The sequence below is a fragment of the Pristiophorus japonicus genome, unplaced genomic scaffold, assembly GCF_044704955.1.
Source record: "Pristiophorus japonicus isolate sPriJap1 unplaced genomic scaffold, sPriJap1.hap1 HAP1_SCAFFOLD_359, whole genome shotgun sequence".
NCBI lineage: Eukaryota > Metazoa > Chordata > Chondrichthyes > Pristiophoridae > Pristiophorus > Pristiophorus japonicus.
This window is the reverse complement of record NW_027253424.1, coordinates 608,056-628,072: the sequence shown is the minus strand read 5'-3', so window position 1 is coordinate 628,072 and position 20,017 is coordinate 608,056. Positions and strand designations below refer to the sequence as shown.

At 45.3% G+C, this 20,017-nt stretch overlaps 1 protein-coding gene across 2 annotated transcripts in view; it reads right to left on the bottom strand.

Annotated features, from left to right (window-relative positions):
- Positions 1-870: 870 nt before the first annotated feature.
- The window catches only part of LOC139250254 (uncharacterized), a 71,345-nt gene continuing 52,198 nt past the window's right edge, over positions 871-20,017 (bottom strand). Inside the window, exons 1-3 of one of the 2 annotated variants that reach the window (XM_070872755.1) lie at positions 8,326-8,733; positions 4,075-4,254; positions 871-2,223 (exon numbers count right to left, since the gene is read on the bottom strand). In XM_070872755.1, coding sequence (XP_070728856.1) covers positions 1,968-2,223; positions 4,075-4,254; positions 8,326-8,528 — 639 coding nt within the window. In that variant the 5' untranslated portion in view covers positions 8,529-8,733 and the 3' untranslated portion in view covers positions 871-1,967. Of the gene's footprint in view, positions 2,224-4,074; positions 4,255-8,325; positions 8,734-20,017 lie in introns of those variants that run through there. The other variant, XM_070872756.1, reaches the window with a different exon arrangement.

The following is a 20,017-nucleotide window of genomic DNA, read 5'->3' as shown; positions in this document are numbered from 1 at the left end:
TGTTGGAAACAAAAGGTCCATTACCAGTCGATCGTATCTGACTGTCTCTATAACTGTCCTTAAGCACACCATTGACAGGTGTTGATGGCCCCATTACTGGCCGCATTGTCCCTTGCGATGGCATGAATCACCATTCAGCTAGCCATTGTCTCTGTTGAATTCCTCCTTTGGGTTCGACTACATGCTCGGGCATGTCCGATTACCCCTTTCTGCCTGGAGAACTGTGTGCCGCGTTAACAATGTTGACTCCCTGTCCATTTGCTGCATTTAAACCAAGATTTTTGTCAAATATCATTCTGGTCTCTTCCTCCCCTGAGATAAATGTCTGGGCCATCAAAGCCGCAGCTTCCAGGGTCAAGTCTTTGGTCTCAATCGGTTTCCTGAAAACCCCAGCGTGCCTGATGCCCTCAATAAAAAAGGTCTCGCAGTATCTTCGCTCTGCATGCATCTGGGAACTTACATAGACTCGCCAGTCGCCGGAGGTCTGCCACGAAGTCTGGAACGCTTTGCCCTTCTCGCCGCCGGTGCGTGTAAAACCGGTGTCTCGCCATGTGCATGCAGATCGCTGGTTTAAAGTGTTCCCCGATCAATTTACTGAGCTCTTCAAAAGTCTTGTCTGCCGGCTTCTCTGGCGCTAGAAGGTCCTTCATCAGGGAGTACGTCCTGGATCCACAAACCGTCAGGAGATGAGCCCTGCATTTGTCGGCCGAATCCTGTCCCAGCCATTTCTTAGTGACAAAACTTTGCTGTAGTCTCTCAATAAAATCATCCCAATCATCACCAACACATGCTCGCGTGCTTTAAATTCCAGTTTCTCGTCACCAATGATATGTCGTTATTATACAGTACAAATACACACGAGGCCCATACTTGAGAGAAAGTCACTCTGTGACCAATAACCTTTATTAGCCACAAGTTCAGTGTTCAGTGTTCTCACGGTGTACAACTTAGGTCAGTTTATACATGGGTTACAATGACAGTTGAATACATCACAGCTCTGACACTGATTTATCTTCAAGTAGCTGTTTCTGGTCCACTTTGGCTAAATCACATCTCAGCTTAGTAAAATGAGCCTTTCCCAATTGAGAACTTTTATTCTCGGTCTATTTGTCCTTTTCCATAACTACCCTAAATCTAACTGAATTATGATCACTACAACCAAAATGCTCTCCCATTGATACCCCTTCCACCTGCCCAGCTTCATTCCCTAAAACTAAGTCCAGAACACTAGCTACATACTGACTAAAAAAGTTCTCCTGAATGCATTTTAAGAATTCTGCTCCCTCTATACCTATCACACTAATTCTATCCCAGTTAATATTAGATTTGATTTGGGGTCTCAGATTGGACCCGTTTCTGTGCGAATAGTGCAATGCAAATATTAATTGCTCATTGGCAGAACAGACCTGGTTACATTGAACAAACAGTAGGTCGTGTTCGATAAGTTAGAATGAAAAATATACAATGTATAATGGCACAGGCTTTATTTAGGTGGAATTTTGACTTGTAACACTACAATGCTGATCTTTTACTCAGCACAAGCAGACACTGAGAATTCTTAACATCAAATGTCTCATTTGTGACTCTTAAAATTCTATATTACAGTCTGCAATTACATATATTTCAGCAAGGACAAAACACTATTCATATGTAAAGAAAGACTTAAAAATACTTACCCTAGCAAATAACGTATTTGAATACTAACTGAATTTTATATGAAGATAATAAGCATTTAACTTTTAAACATTTATACAGTAATGACATACTGAAAACACTTTACCTCAGTAACAAAAATAGGGTACATGCTTGCTTTAAACATTACTGGAACAATACCACCTCCATTTTTATACCAAGTATAACACTTTGTTACAATGTAAACAAGATGCATATGGCCCTCAGAAGCTGTTTAATCTTGGTAAGGTCTCCAACAATGTGCTTCTCTGTGATATAACTATAACGTCTGTTGACTAATACATTAGGTCTTCAGGTGTGACATTTGCTTCCTCTGTTTTGGTCTTTAATGTGGGGAAACGTACTCCGCTGATGCGGACCACTAACATGTTTACTACATGCACAACAGCACTTGCGACACACAACCAGAAGGAGTAGTCAAAGTATTCCTGAAGGATAATGAACTTAAAAACATGTTCGTGAAAATTGGCAATTTGTTCTGTATGGTGATGAAGCTTCACAGCAGCAATAAAGCAAACAATCCACATATACCTGCAAAAGGAAACCAGTGTAATTGCAAGATAGAATTAAAAGATTTGGCTGATATAGAATATCTCCCTCTCTATAGATTCTGAAAATCAAGTATAATATATAACATTAATATGATCTAATAAGATTAGTCGAAATGGAGCATCAAAGATTGGAATCATATTTTGCTGAGACTGCTTTAGTAGTGCACAGAATAGCTCAGCCAGTTAAGCCAATGAGTAGATGACCCAAATAGACCAGGAATATCCCAGATTCAATACGAACATATGTGCTGATTTAGAAAATCTTAGCTGGATGGATGTTAGGTGTGTACAATGGACCTCAGCACTTCACGGATTAGGGTGATGAATTCAGCCAGTGCTCCTGCATCTGTCTGCTTTCCAGTAACCCTTGGTGGAGGTGTGCATGTATGATTATCAGTATTTAGACTTGGCTAAGATGCCTGTACAGTTAAATAGTCTTCAAACTAGGTTCACACATTAGGAATGGCCACTTGGGAACAATATCAGAGGGCGAGCAGCATCTATGGAGCTAAAGGCCAGCATGGAGTCAATGCCTTCAGGAAAGAAGTGGGGAACTGAAGATCAGTCTTGTTTGAATCTTAAGAACCTCAACATGTTTTTCTCTCTGCTAGGCTAGGGTGAGCATATTCAATAATAGTTTATTTTGTTACTAGTTAAAATGTTTTCCTCTGCCAAGCTGTATGTATGTATAATATCCAGTAATAGATGGATGCTGGCATGAGTTTAAATTGCAGCCATAACTGCCTGCCAGCTGGCCCACTTCAGTTACTGATGTGTGAGGAAGATGCAGCTTTCTGAAAGGTCTTTGTGAAATAGCCCCATGTGGATCTATAGATAAAAAGTCGTGGGTCCCAGCTGGCACAGGACAGATGCTGCCTTTGGTGCCTAGTCAGCCTCGCATCTCTGTAGTGGTCTTTCTGATCCTCATCCACTTCCACCTTACAGTAAAATAATATGGAGTGATCTAAGGGAAATCCCATTGGTTATCAAGACCTAATCTGCAACCTCAGAAAATATTAAAAAGTGTTTAAAATACCCAGAATATGTTTTGTTCTCAGGATCTAGCCAAAACTCGCAAGCACACATTTATTGCCCAATCCCAGTTGCCCTGAGAAGGTGGGGGCGGGCCTTGCCCTTAACCCGCCGCAGTATTTGTGATGGTGGTGCTCTCACATATTGACCCAGCAACAATAAAGGAACAGTGATATATATGTTGAAGGCATGATGATACGAAGCTTCTGAAATGTTTTTTAAAGTTTAAAATATTTCTTGTATAGACTATACAGTTAGTTAATCTTTGCTAAATCAATTTGCTTCTTAACTTTAAAATAAAATCAGCCGTTAAATGGAGATCTGCACTATGAAACAGTTTAAGTTTAAAAACAATTCTACAATTTGATTGTATTTATAATGGAAAGAATTATATTTTTTCTGTGTAAGACATGCAAAATATTGAGATTACGGTGACACTAGCAACTTATTCCAATCACAATGTCATGAACTAGTACAGCCAGGATGTAAATACTGCATTATATCAGGAACATTTCAATCTCTGAAAGAGTTTCTTTGATATATGTAATATTAGATTGAAACATTAAAACTACTTTATTTAAGGATGGATGATTTATGCAGATGTTTCTTATTACCTAATTATTTATGCACTTCAGTTTATAGAATATTTTGTTACAAACCCTCAATTTCAAAGATTATTTGAATGATTTGTTTTTAAATGAATATAAATGAAACACTTGGTGTTAATGGGATTTAGTCACATTAAAAACATGATATAACAGTAAATGAACACTAACAAAAGTAGGTTCTACACACTTACTTGCAATCAAGTTCCAGAGGTAGATGCCCATTGGTCCTTTTATGGCTTGGTAAGGGATTTTCATTGCATTGTAAATACAAAACCCAAAACTGACCAAAGCAAATGCAATCGCTAGGCAGATAAAAAATATAACCAAAACATGAACAGCTGCATTCAGCGATTTCACCAACTGTGGAAAAACTGAAAGTATAGATCAGAAAACATTATAGAAAAAACAAAAGTGGAAAAGCATTTACATTAACATGTATGTGGAGTCTGTCATGCTCGTGACAATGTCTGAATATTCAAATTGAATATCGTTGCCTATGGCATTTAAAGTTACATTTCTTTACCATTTTCATTTTTCTTTCCTATCTAGGTTAACATTAGAACTATATTGCGAACTGTCGACGGAACATCGGCCGTCTCAATTTCTCTGCTCCCCTCACTCTCTCCAACCTTTCACTCTCTGAACTTGCAGCACTCCGCTCTCTCAAATCCAACCCCGACATTGTCATTATTGACAAACATTCACGATAAGCCCACTGACTCCCACATCTACCTGGACTACACTTCCTCCCACCCTGCATCCTATAAGGACTCCATTCCATTCTCCCAGTTTCTCCGTCTCCGTCGCATCTATTCTGACGACGCCACCTTCCATACTGTGCCTCTGATATATCTTCCTTTTTCCTCAAGCGAGGATTCCCCTCCAACATGATTAACATGGCCCTCAACTGTGTCCGTTCTATTTCCCACACTCCTGCTCTCACCCCTTCCCCTCCCTTCCAGAACCACGACAGGGTTCCCCTTGTCCACACCTTTCACCCCACCAACCTCCATGTTCAAAAGATCATCCTCCACCACCTCCACCACCAAATACATCTTCCCCTGCCCTCCCCTCTCAGCATTCCAAAGGGACCACTCCCTCCACGACACCCTGGTCCACTCACCCCCAGCACCCCCTCCCCATCTCACGGCACCTTCCCGTGCAAGCACAGGAGATTCAAGACCTGCCCTTTTACATCCTCCCTTCCCACTGTCCAGGGCCCAGAACACTCCTTCCAGGTAAAACTGTGATTTACTTTCAATTTAGTATACTGTATTCGCTGCTCACGATGTGGTCTCCTCTACATTGGGGAGATCAAACGCAGATTGGGTGATCACTTTGCAGAACACCTCCGCTCAGTCCGTAAGCGTAACTCTGAGCTTCCAGTCACCTGTCACTTTAATTCTCTGCTCAACTCTCACTCCGACATCACCGCCCTACACTGTTCCAAAGAAGCTCAATGCATGCTCAAGGAACAGCACCTCATCTTTCGTTTAGGCACTTTGCAGCCTTCTAGACTCAACATCGAGTTCAACAATTTCAGAACATAACCTCTGCCCGTATTTTTTCCCCTTTTTTTACAAACCCTCTCCCTTTTTTTCTCTTTCCTATAGCAGCTGGTGTTGAATCCGACATTCATACCTCATCTAGTCTCATCTTTTGTTTCTTATCTTATTCCATCACCATCTCATTTTTGCCCATCATTCCTTTTGTCTCTTAATCTCTTCTGCCTTCCACCCTATCATAGACCTTCCCTTTTGTTCTTCCCTCCCCTTCCCCTTTCACTGGCCCTGCACTTCCTTAACAATCTGTTACATCTCAAACTTTTCCAGTTCTGACGAAGGATCACAGACCTGAAATGTTAACTCTGCTTCTCTCCACAGATGCTGATTGACCTGCTGAGATTTCCAGCATTCTCTGTTTTTATTAACATTAGAACTATTCATTTCATTAATTTCAAAATATTTTTTCACATAACTGCCTATTGTTCCTCCAATAGCTCAGTGATTTTAGCCAATAAATAGTGAAAGATATACTAGAACAAGAAGGTATCGGGTTTGATCCATCATCTGTGCTGAGCTGGCTGCTCTTAGCTGGAGCAGCACTAGAGATCTTCAAACTAGAGGGCTTACTGTCATAGGTTGCGAGAAAAATTGATCAGGATTCCCACTCCTAAAAAACATTTTTTTATAAATTCTGTGTAACTGCTGTAACATAGGTGACATAAAAAAAAGCTGACAGTAACCTATTTTACCAGTTCCTGGCTGGGGTATGAATGGATTACTGCAGGAAAAGTAGAAAAAGCAGACTAAGGCCCGGAATTTGTGGTGGGTAATAACAGCGAACGAACCACATTTGCTGTTATTACCTCTTTGAAACTGACCACAGGTCAGCGCATGCACATCCCAACGCAGAAGTCCTGAAGTTACTGTCAGTCATTCACTGCTTCGACACTGGCTGCGCTGTGTCCCTCCACCACTTCCCCATAGTCGGCAATCAGTGCAATCAGGGAAATCAGTTCTTCCTCGGTAATATTGCTGTGAAATACCCCATTAAAAGTTCATCCTTGTTGGATTAGGTGTAACTGGCGTTTTCATAGTGTCTCGCCTGCTAAATAAATGTTATGGCCCTGAAAAACTAATTTTAGTTTTGCGGGGTGTCAAATTTCTCCATTATAATAAAAATCACATTTTTAAGAAACTTTAAAAGAAACTTATATATTTTAAAAGGTTGTTCATATTTATTTTAGGTTTACCTTTTCCCCAGGTGAGAACCCCAATCTTTGTTTTGCTCCCTATAACATTTTTTAAAAGTCAGAATAAAAGAAGCTTATTCACTTCCTGGTTCTCTGTCTGTGAGAATTCTGCAGTGTGATTAGCTGCTTAGACAGCATGTTGCTGTCACACCAGCTCGCACTAGGAATTCCTACTACACTGCACTGATCTCAATTGCACATTGAAAAAGCCAAACTTCTCAGAAGAATACAAGAAATAGGAGCAGGAGTCGGCCATACGGCCCCTCGAGCCTGCTCTGTCATTTAATATGATCATGGCTGATCCGATCATGGCCTCAAGTCCCCATCTGGTAGCCCCAATCTTTATATTGCTCTCTCTAAATAGCGTAAAAAGTTAGAATTTTCAGAGCTTACTCACTTCCTTGTTTGCTGTGTAAGAATTCTGCCTTTTGATTAGCTGCATAGCCAGCCTGTTGTCATCACAGCAGTTTGCACAAGGGATTCCGTTGATGATTTGAATTGAAGATAGGAAAACCCAAAGTTCTTGACACAGGGATTGCAAGATCCTTGTGCTAAGTCTACTTCGCTTTGCCCGCTGACTGCAAATCCCAGGCCACTCACCCATTAATTCTCCTGGAACCCCTGTAGGTGGCACTCTAATACCACTTCCAAAAATTAATCTGAGCACTCAGCTCCCGGTACAACCACCACTTGGCACTGTATTTTCCACACAAATCACTCAAAAAGCTTTATGAAGATTTTTGATTGTGCCCCACCTCTCCCAGTAACAAATTTCTAGCATCCAAAATAAGGTTTTAAGCACCTGCAAGGAAAGAAGACAGGGAGAGAAGCAAAACAACATGCTAAGAGAAAAGACGATACACATTGAGAAACAGCATCAAGACATAAGGCAAGAGAAAGAGACCGCACTTCCTTGACTTACCGTGTGGAATAGCACAGGATATCCATAACAGGATCTTGCGGAGACATTGTTGATGGCATTTCTCCAGCAATTTGAGGTGTCTACTGTATATGGTGTTTCCGCAAGATCCTGCAAATCCCCTGGGAGGACAGACGCACCAACGTTGGTGATCAGGCCAACATCCCTAGCATCGAAGCACTGACCACACTCGACCAGCTCTGTTGGGCAGCCCACACTGTTCACATGCCCGACACAAGACTCCCAAAACAAGCGCTCTACCGGAACCCCTACACGGCAAGCGAGCCCAAGGTGGGCAGAGGAAATGTTTCAAGGACACCCTCAAAGCCTCCTTGATAAAATGCAACATCCCCACCAACACCTGGGACTCCCTAGCCAAAGACTGCACTAAGTGGAGGAAGTGCATCCGGGAGGGCGCTGAGCACCTAAAGTCTGATCGCCAAGAGCATACAGTAAACAACCACAAGCAACGGAAGGAGCGTGCGGCAAACCAGTCCCACCCACCCTTTCCTTCAACGACTGTCCCACCTGTGACAGAGACTATAATTCCCGTATTGGATTGTTCAGTCACCCAAGAACTCATATTTCGAGTGAAAGCAAACCTTTCTCGATTTCGAGGGACTGCCGATGATGATGATCCACGGCATATTGCTTTTTACAAAGAGGATAATATGCACTCACACAACTCACAATCCGGTTTGTAAAATGACGTTACCAGTTTAGGACGATTACGATCGTTCTCAATGAAACACAAATGAGTTTCTGCACCTTTTCTTGCCGATGGTGAAGGACGGGTTACTGCTGTCGGTGCTCCGGGAACGGGTGGTGTTCACAGAGTCCGAAGACGAGAAGAGATGCTCCCTGCCCGCCTCTGGGCTCAACCACTTGTGGGCCTTCACCGTCCGCACATTGTATTTACCGTATGTGCGCACCGTAGCCAGGCGGCCACCCCGTAGCTGTTGCCTCATCATCCTGTCCGAGCAATTGGGGAGGTGTGGAGGGAGACACAACCTGTCTTAACAGAGAAAGCACGGCACTCTCTCCTGACTGTAAAGCTCAGGGCCTGCGGCCGCAGCCGGCACCACGATAGCCTGGGGAGCAGAGTGTATCGGCCAATTGGGTTACCGCCCCGCTATTTGAATTTCTCCTCATCCGATTGGATAACCGGCGGCTCCACTGCACGCTCTGATTGGTTCTCATATCCGGAAGTGCGTCATTGAATGTTGTTCGAAGAGGGTTTTAAAACGGCGCTTGCGCGCGGAGGACTATGCAAGGACCGTTAGAGCAACTCGTCTTTCAAACATGAAATATTTAGCAGGTCCGTCAGTGTTGATGGGGAGGGTCGGGCTTTGGCGATAATTCCTATGTAATCATAGAAATCTATGCCACAGAAGGTGGCCATTCGACCCATTGTGTCTGCCGGCTGACAAAGAGCTATCCAGCCAAATCCCACCTTTCAGCTCCTGGTTTGTCGCCCTGTAGGTTATGGCACTTCAAGTGCACATCCAAGTACTGTTTAAATGCAGGGGGGGGTTCTGCCTTTCCCACCCTTCCAGGCAGTGAGTTCCAGACTCCCATCACCCTCTGGGTGGAAAAAGGTTCTCGTCAACACCCCTCTAATCATTCTACCAATTACTTTAAATTTATGCTCCCTAGTTATTGACCCCTCTGCTAAGGGAAATATGTCCTCCCTAACCACTCTAGGCTGCTCATAATTTTATATATCTCAATTAAATCTCCTTTCAGCCTCCTCTGTTTCAAAGAAAACAATCCCAGTCTATCCAATCTTTCCTCATAGCTAAAATTCTCCGGTCTTGGCAACATCTTTGTAAATCACATCTTTCCTGTAATGTGGTGACCAGAACTGCACGTATACTCTAGCTGTGGCCTAACTCATGCTTTCAGAATTCTTGTTTTACCTGGACCCCTCCCTCTGGCCTATTACCCTCTCTAGATCTTTTGAATGCTAACTGCTGACGTGACATCAGTTGCCTCAATTTCTTTGCTTCCCCTCACTCCAACCTACCTCCCTCTGAACTTGCAGCACTCTGTGCTCTCAGATCCAACCCCAACATTGTCATTAAACTTGCTGACAAGGGTGGTGCTGTTGTTTGGTGAACTGATCTTTACTGTATGAAGGCTGAACACCAACTCTGATACCTCCTACTACCTTCCCCTGAACCATGACCCCACTACCAAACACCAAGCCATTGTTTCCAAGACCGTCACTGACCTCATCTCCTCTGGGGATATTCCCTCCGCGGCTGTCAACCTTATAGGAACATAGAAATCCACAGCGCAGAAAGAGGCCAGTTTGGCCCATTGTGTCCGCACCGGCTGACAAAGAGCCACAAGGCCCTCGATCAGCAGCCCTGAAGGTTACATATAAACCTATGAACAACGGCAGAAAGATAAAGAGTATCCGTCCCAACCCGTCTGCCCCACACAACTGCGATACTCCATGCATCACAACATTTTACACTCCACCCCAACCGGAGGCATGCAGTCTGGGTGGGGCAAAAATACAGATTAAAAACCCAGGCCATTTGGGGGGAAAAGATCTGGGAAAATTCCTCTCCAACCCATCCATGCGATCGAAACTAGTCCAGGAGATCACTCTGGCCGTATTAGATTCCCTTAAGTACTTACCATCGTATCTGCGCCAGCCAACAAGAGGTTATCCAGTCAAATCCCATATACCAGCTCCAGGTCCGTAACCCTGCAGGTCACGGCACTTCAAGTGCCCATCCAAGCACCTTTTAAATGAGGTGAGGATTTCTGCCTCTACCACCCAGTGAAGTCTAGACCCCCACAACCCTCTGCGTGAAGAAGCTTCCCCTCAAATCACCTCTAAACCTTCTACCAACCACTTTAAAATTATGCCCCCTCATAATTGACCCCTCCACCAAGGGAAATAGGCCCTTGCTATCCACTATATCCAGGCCCCTCAAAATGTTATACACCTCAATGAGGTCTCCTCTCAGCCTCCTCTGTTCCAAGGAGAACAAACCCAGCCTATCCAATCTGTCCTCATAACTAAGATTCTGCATTCCAGGCAATATCCTCGTAAATCTCCTCTACACCCTCTCCAGTGCAATCACGTCCTTCCTATATTACAGCGACCAGAACTAAGTGCAGTATTCCAGCTGTGGCTAACCAGAGTATTATACAAATTAACCATAATCCCCCTGCTCTTGTATTCTATGCCTCGGCCAATAAAGGCTAGCATTCCGTATGCCTTCTTAACCACCTTATCCACCTTGCCTGCAACTTTCCGGGATCTGTGGACAAGCACTCCAAGGTCCCTTTATCTACACTTCTAAGTGGCCTACCATTTAATGTGTATACCCTTATTAGCCTTCCCCAAGTGCATTTCCTCACACTTCTCCGAATTAAATTCCATTTGCCACTGTTCTGCCCACCTGACCAGTAGATTGATATCCTCCTGCAGTCCATGACTTTTCTCTTCATTTTCAACCACACAACCTATTTAAGTTCATCTGCAAACTTCTTAATCATACCCCTTATATTCAAATCTAAATCATTGATGTATACCACAAAATGCAAGGGTCCCAATACTGAGCCCTGCGGAACCCGACTGGAAACATCCTTCCAGTCACAAAAACATCCTTCCAGTCACAAAAACATCGATCAATCATTAGTTTTTGCTTCCTACCTCTAAACCAATTTTGGATCCAACTTGCCACTTTGCCCTGGATCCCATGGGCTTTTACCTTCGTGACCAGTCTGCCATGTGGGACCTTATCAAAGGCTTTGCTAAAGTCCATCGTACACACTACCGTCCTGGTTACCTCCTCGAAAAATTCACTCAGGTTAATCAAGCACGATCTTCCCTTAACAAATCCGTGCTGACTGTCCCTGATTAAACCTTGCCTTTCTAAATGTAGATTTATCCTGTCCTTCAGGATTTTTTCCAATCATTTTCCCACCACTGAGGTTAGGCTGACAGGCCTGTAATTACTCGGCCTAGCCCTTTCTCCCTTCTTAAACAAGGGTACCACATTAGCATTCTTCTGGCACCATGCCTAAATCAAAAGAGGACTGGAAAATGATGGTCAAGCCCTCTGCTATTTCCTCTTTTGCTTCACTCAACAGCCTGGGATGCATTTCATCCGGGCCTGGGGACTTATCCACTTTCATAGCTGCTAAATCCCTTAATACCTCACCTCTCACTATGTTTACTTCATCCTGAATTTCGCACGTCTCCTCGATACCAGTATCTGTATTGTCCCTTTCCTTTGTGAAAACAGACGCAAAGTATTCATTAAGAACCATACTCACATCTTCTGCCTCCACACAGAGATTACCCTCATGGTCTCTAATAGGCCCTAACCTTTCTTTAGTTATCCTCTTACTTTTAATATATTTATAGAACATCTTTGGGTTTTCCTTAATTTTACTTGCCAAGAATTTTTCATACTCTCTTTTAGCATTCCTAATATTCCTTTTAATTTTACCTCTGAACTTTCTATATTCCTCCAGAGATTCTACAGTATTTAGCCATCGGTATTTGACACACGCCTCCCTTATTTCTTTATCCTCCCTAGAGGATAAAGAAATGTAAGTCCCTAGACATTCAGGAGGCTCTAAAATTGTAATTCCCACCCTTTTTCTTTAAAGGCACATGTTTGGTCTGAGCCCTCCGGTTGGCCTTCATAGTGAGTACAGGGGCAGGGAAGTGTTACTACAGTTGTACAGGGCCTTGGTGAGGCCACACCTGGAGTATTGTGTACAGTTTTGGTCTCCTAACTTGAGGAAGGACATTCTTGCTATTGAGGGAGTGCAGCGAAGGTTCACCAGACTGATTTCCGGGATGGCGGGACTGACATATCAAGAAAGACTGGATCAACTGGGCTTGTATTCACTGGAGTTCAGAAGAATGAGAGGGGATCTCATAGAAACATTTAAAATTCCGACGGGTTTAGACAGGTTAGATGCAGGAAGAATGTTCCCAATGTTGGGGAAGTCCAGAACCAGGGATCGCAGTCTAAGGATAAGAGGTAAGCCATTTAGGACCAAGATGAGGAGAAACTTCTTCAGCCAGAGAGTGGTGAACCTGTGGAATTCTCCACCACAGAAAGTTGTTGAGGCCAATTCACTAAATATATTCAAAAAGGAGTTAGATGTAGTCCTTACTACTAGGGAGATCAAGGGGTATGGCGAGAAAGCAGGAATGGGGTACTAAAGTTGCATGTTCAGCCATGAACTCATTGAATGGCAGTGCAGGCTCGAAGGGCCAAATGGCCTACTCCTGCACCTATTTTCTATGTTTCTATGTTTCCTCCTTGAATGCCTCCCACTGTTCCGACACCGATTTACCTACAAGTAACTGTTTCCAGCCCACTGTGGCCAAATCACTTCTTAACTTAGCAAAGTTAGCTTTTCCCCAATTTGGGACTTTTATTCCTGGTCTCTCCTTGTCCTTATCCATAACTACTTTGATTCTGACTAAATTATGGTCACTGGCACCCAAGTGCTCTCCCACTGAAACTCCTTCTACCTGCCCAGCTTTATTCCCCAAAACGAAACCTAGAACCACCCCCTCCTATTACATACTGACTAAAAAAGTTCTCTTGGATGCATTTTAAGAATTCCGCACCCTCTATACCATTTGGGACTATGTCCATAATTGAGCACAAACACAGGATCATTGATCTCAATATTGCGTGACAAGTTTGCACGGTCATGGTACACACTTTGTTGATGCCGCTTGTCCTCCATGTGATCATGTAGATCAGGGTGGACCAGAGAGAGCCTTGTTTTAAGCACCCTTTTCATGAGCAGCTCGGCTGGAGGAATCCCTGTGAGTGAGTGGGGTCTGGTATGGTAGCTGAGCAGTACTCGGGACAACCGGGTCTGCAGGGAGCCTTCCGACACGCGTTTCAAGCTTTGTTTGATGGTCTGAACTGCCCGTTCTGCCTGGCAGTTGGATGCAGGCTTGAACGGCGCAGATGTGACATGTTTGATCCCGTTGCGGGTCATGATCTCTTTGAATTCGGCACTGGTGAAGCACGGCCTATTGTCGCTGACTAGGATATCGGGCAGGCCGTGCGTGGCAAACATTGCTGATAGACTTTCAATGGTGGCCGTGGACGTGCTTACAGACATTGTTGCACATTCAATCCACTTTGAGTAAGCGTCCACGACAACCAAGAACATCTTGCCTAGGAATGGGCCCGCATACTCTACATGGATCCTTGACCACAGTTTGGATGGCCAGGACCATAAACTTAGCGGTGCCTTGCTGGGTGCATTGCTCAACTGAGAGCAAGTGTTGCACTGGCGCACACATGACTCTAAATCTGAGTCGATGCCTGGCCACCACACGTGGGATCTGGCTATGGCTTTCATCATCACGATGCCTGGGTGGGTGCTGTGCAGTTCACAAATAAATGTGTCCCTGCCTTTCTTGGGCAAGAACTCACAATTGCCCCACAAGAGACAATCCACCTGCAGGGACAGCTCATCTTTGCGTCTGTGGAATGGCTTAATCGCTTCCTGCATTTCCACTGTGACACTGGAGCAGCTCCAATGGAGGACACAGTTTTTTTACCAGGAACAGTAAAGGATCCTGGCTGGTCCAGGTCCTGATCTGGCGGGCCGTAACGGGGGATTTCTCGTTCTCAAATGCCTTCATGACCATAAGCAAGTTCACTGGCTGTGCCATTTCCACCCCGGTGGTGGGCAATGGTAGCCGACTGAGAGCATCTGCACAGTTCTCTGTGCCCAGTCTGTGGCAAATTACATAGTTGTATGCCGACAGCGTGAGCGCCCATCTTTGGATGCGGACAGAGGCATTGGTATTAATTTATTTGCTCTCCGAGAATAGCGGCTTGTGGTCAGTTTCAAGCTCGAACTTGAGGCCAAGCAAGTACTGGTGCATTTTTTTTATCCTGTAAACGCACGCCAGAGCCTCTTTTTCAACCAGGCTGTAGGCCCTTTTGGCCTTGGACAAACTCCTGGATGCATACGCAACTGGTTGCAAAATTCCCGATTCATTAGCCTGTTGTAACACACACCCGACCCCGTATGATGACGCATCGCAAGCTAACACTAGTCATTTACATGGGTTATACAGAACAAGCAGTTTGTTAGAACACAGTAAATTTCTGGCTTTCTTGTGAATTCCCCTCGTCTCTCTTGCGCAGTAGCGCATGCAGGGGTTCTAGCAGGGTGCTTAACCCAGATAGGAAATTACCGAAGTAGTTAAGGAGTCCCAGGAACGACCGCAGCTCTGTCACGTTCCGTGGTCACAGCGTGTTCTTGATGGCCTCCATCTTGGCATTGGTGGGTCTGATGCTGTCTGCTGCGATCCTGCTTCCAAGGAATTCAACGTCCTGTGCCAGGAAAACACACTGCAAGCGTTTCAACCTGAGCCCCATGCGATCCAACCGACTAAGAACCTCCTCCAGATTCTTCAAATGCTCCATGGTGTCCCGACCTGTAACCAATATGTCATCCTGGAAAACCACTGTGCAAGGAACTGACTTTACCAGGCTTTCCATGTTCCGCTGCACCCGACCGAATCCCAAAGTGGCACCAGTTGTAAATAAACAGACCTTTGTGCGTGTTGATGCAGGTGAGGCCTTTCGAAGACTCATGCAGCTCATGCGTCATATAGACCGAGGTCAGGTCCAGCTTGGTGAATGTCTTCCCTCCAGCCAGGGTTGCGAATAGGTCGTCTGCTTGGGTAGCGGGTAGTGGTCCTGCGAAAAATGGTTAATCGTTACTTTATAGTCCCCGCAAATTCTAACCGTACCGTCCTCCTTGAGTACCGGAACAATTGGACTGGCCCAGTCGTTGAATTCCACCGGCGCGATGATGCCTTCACGTTGCAGCCTGTCCAGCTCAATTTCCACTTTTTCACGCATCATGTACGGTACCGCCCGAGCCTTGTGGTGGATGGGTTGGGTACCGGGAACCAAATGGATCTGTACTTTCGCCCCCGAGAAACTTCCAATGCCTGGCTCAAATAACAAAGGGAATTTGCTTAGAACCTGGGTACATGCGGTGTCATCGACTGACGAGAGCACTCGGATGTCGTCCCAGTTCCAGCGGATTTTCCCCAGCCAGCTTCTGTCAAACAACGTGGGGCCATCCACTGGCACAATCCACAGCGGGAGTTCGTATACTGCTCCATCATAGGAGACTTTGACTTCAGTACTGCCAATTACAGGGATTAGTTCCTTTGTATAAGTCCTTAGTTTGGTGTGAATGGGGCTGAGCTTGGGCCTGTGTGCCTTCTTCCCTCACAGACTGTCGAAGGCTGTTTTACTCATTATGGACTAGCTTGCCCCCGTGTCCAGCTCCATAGACACTGGAATACCGTTCAGTTCAACTTTCAACATTATTGGTGGGCATTTCGTCATGAATGTGTGTACCCCGTACACCTCTGCCTCCTCCGTACAAGTTTCCAATTCCATGGTGGTTTGCAGCTCGCCTGCACATTCGTTGGAGGTGTCCCATTGTTCTGCAGCCATTGCACACATAGTGCTTGAAGCGGCATCGATGGGGCCGATGATCACCCCCACAGTGCCAACAGGATGTTAACTGCCTCGCATTAACAGATGATGGCGGACTCTGGGTCAATTGAGTCGGGCCACAGCAGCCGGCGTGTACGTTCTGCCCTGTACATTTCTGCTCAAAACCTAAATTACTTCATGCACAGTACTGGCTGAAACTTCTTTGTTCTGCAAAATCTGCTTGATGTTGTGGCTGGTGGACATAAATGCCTGGGCTATCGTTATGGCTTTACTCAGATTCGGAGTTTCTACAGTCAACAGTTTGCGAAGGATTGTCTTATGTCTGATGCCCAGTACAAAAAAGTCTCTGAGCATTTATTCTAGGAATCCCTCAAACTCACAATGTCCTGCAAGGCGCCTTAGTTCGGCGACGTAGCTCGCCACTTCCTGGCCCTCCGATCGTTGACACGTGTAGAACCGATATCTCGCCATCAAAACACTTTCCTTAAGATTTAGGTGCTCCCGGACCAGCATACACAGTTCTTCGTAGGATTTCTCTGCTGGTTTAGCCGGGGCCAGGAGATTCTTCATGAGGCCATAGGTTGTTGCCCCACAGATAGTTAGGAGGATCGCCCTTCGTTTGGTCATGGTCTCGTTCCCTTCCAGCTCGTTGGCCACGAGGTTTTGGTCAAGTCTCTCCACGAAAGTCTCCCAATCATCCCCCTCTGAGAACTTCTCCAAGATGCCAACTGTTCTTTACATTTTCGTGCGGTTGTTCGTTACCTCGTCGCCAATTGTTACACTCATAATAAATGTTGAGACCGAGTACTGTGTGTAATGAGCATGTGTGACCATAGTTCCTTTATTGTAGTTCCAGAGTGCAGGTACCTCGTGGGTGGCCTGCTTATATACTGTGCTCCCAAGGGATGCTGGGATCCCTTGGGACTCCAACAGGTAGGCTCTCTGGTGGACAGGTGTCATGCAGGTTACAAGGGGTTAAATACATAACAACTAGGATAGTTGATCCTCTACTCTTACTGTTCTATTGTTTTTGGACTTCACAGAAATTTGCCTACATATTTGCTTTTCTATCTCCCTCCCACTGTTTGGGGGTCTATAATACATGCCCAGTAGTATGATCGCCACTTTTTTATTTTTCAGTTTGACCCATATGGCCTCATTTGATAATCCTGCTAACATATCATCCCTCCTCACAGCTGTAATAGTTTCTTTAATCAATACCGTGACACCCCCTCCCTTTTTACTCCCCTCTCTGTCTTGTCTAAAAATCCTGTAACCAGGAATATTTAGCTGCCAAACTTGCCCCTCTTTCAGCCATGTCTCTGTAATGGCTATAATGTCACACTCCTAATTGTCTATCTGTGCTCTCAGCTCATCCACCTTATTCGCTAAGTACTCCTTGCATTGAAGTATATACCATTTAGCACAGGAAGACCTCCTTGATTACTACTTACTAACCCTTGTTTCCTCTGTCTTACAGATTCACTTTCTACATTCTTGCTTTCTATTTTCAGCTTCCTTCCATATAGAATTTGTTCTCGTGTTTCCATCCCCTGCCAAGCTAGTTTAAACACTCCCCAATAGCACTAGCAAATCTCCCCATGAGGATATTAGTCCCAGCACTGTTGAGGTGGAACCCATCCAGTTTGTACAGGTCCTATCTCCCCCAGAAGCGGTCCCAATGCCTCACGAATTTAAAGCCCTCCCTCCCTCCTACACCAACTCTCCAGCCATGCGTTCATCCTCTTTATCCTATTCTTGTACTCATTAACACATGGTAGTAACCTAGAGATTACTACCTTTGAGGTCCTACCCTTTAATTTTTCTCATAAATCCATAAATTCTGCCTGAAGGACCTCATCCCTCTTTCTACCTATGTCATTGGTCCCGATATGGACCACGACCTCTAGCAGTTTACCCACTCCGCCCAGTATGCCCCACGTTCGCTCTGTGACATCCTTGACCCTGGCACAGGGAGGCACCATACCATCCTGGAGTCACGTCTACAGCCACAGAAACACCTCTCTATGCCCCTAACTATTGAATCCCCTACCACTACAGCTCATTTATTCTGTGACCCTCCCCGCTGTGCAGCTGAACCACCTGTGGTGCCTTGGTCTTGGCTCTGGCTGCACTCCCCAGAGGCACCATCACCCTCAGCAGAGAATATTGGTTGGAAAGCAAGATGGACTCAAGGGGGAATCCTGCACTACCTACCTAAAGTTCTTTTTCCATCTGGTGTTCACCCACATCCTCGCTACCGTATTGACTCTAGCCGCCGCTCAAGCTCCAAAACGCAGAGCTCGAGTAGTTGAAGCTGGAGACGCCACCTGCACACATGGTTGTCTAGGCCGCACGAAGCGTCCAGGATTTCCCAGGTGCCACGGGATTTGCACTCCCTAGGACTGAGATGTCCTGCCATCCCTCTAATTAGGCTTATATGATTATAAAAAAAAAAGAGAGATACTTATCAATCCCATCATAGGCAGTCCCTCGGAATCGAGGAAGACTTGCTTCCTCTCTAAAAATGAGTCCTTAGGTGGCTGAACAGTCCAATACGAGAACCATGGTCTCTGTCACAGGTGGGACAGATAGTCGTTGAGGGACGGGGTGGGTGGGACTGGTTTGCCACACCCTCTTTCCGCTGACTGCGCTTGATTTCTGCATGCTCTCGGCGATGAGACTCGAGGTGCTCAGCGCCCTCCCGGATGCACTTCCTCCACTTAGGGCTGCATCCCAGAGTACTTAAGGAGGTGGCCTTGGAAATAGTGGATGCGTTGACAGTCATTTTCCAACATTCCATTGACTCTGGATCAGTTCCTATGGAGTGGAGGGTAGCCAATGTAACCCCACTTTTTAAAAAAGGAGGGAGAGAGAAAACAGGGAATTATAGACCGGTCAGCCTGACATCGGTAGTGGGTAAAATGATGGAATCAATTATTAAGGATGTCATAGCAGTGCATTTGGAAAGAGGTGACATGATAGGTCCAAGTCAGCATGGATTTGTGAAAGGGAAATCATGCTTGACAAATCTTCTGGAATTTTTTGAGGATGTTTCCAGTAGAGTGGATAAGGGAGAACCAGTTGATGTGGTATATTTGGACTTTCAGAAGGCGTTCGACAAGGTCCCACACAAGAGATTGATGTGCAAAGTTAGAGCACATGGGATTGGGGGTAGTGTACTGACATGGATTGAGAACTGGTTGTCAGACAGGAAGCAAAGAGTAGGAGTAAATGGGTACTTTTCAGAATGGCAGGCAGTGACTAGTGGGGTACCGCAGGGTTCTGTGCTGGGGCCCCAGCTGTTTACACTGTACATTAATGATTTAGATGAGGGGATTGAGTGTAGTATCTCCAAGTTTGCGGATGACACTAAGTTGGGTGGCAGTGTGAGCTGCGAGGAGGATGCTGTGAGGCTGCAGAGCGACTTGGATAGGTTAGGTGAGTGGGCAAATGCATGGCAGATGAAGTATAATGTGGATAAATGTGAGGTTATCCACTTTGGTGGTAAAAACAGAGAGACAGACTATTATCTGAATGGTGACAGATTAGGAAAAGGGGAGGTGCAAAGAGACCTGGGTGTCATGGTACATCAGTCATTGAAGGTTGGCATGCAGGTGCAGCAGGCGGTTAAGAAAGCAAATGGCATGTTGGCCTTCATAGCAAGGGGATTTGAGTACAGGGGCAGGGAGGTGTTGCTACAGTTGTACAGGGCATTGGTGAGGCCACACCTGGAGTATTGTGTACAGTTTTGGTCTCCTAACCTGAGGAAGGACATTCTTGCTATTGAGGGAGTGCAGCGAAGGTTCACCAGACTGATTCCCGGGATGGCGGGACTGACCTATCAAGAAAGACTGGATCAACTGGGCTTGTATTCACTGGAGTTCAGAAGAATGAGAGGGGACCTCATAGAAACATATAAAATTCTGACGGGGTTAGACAGGTTAGATGCAGGA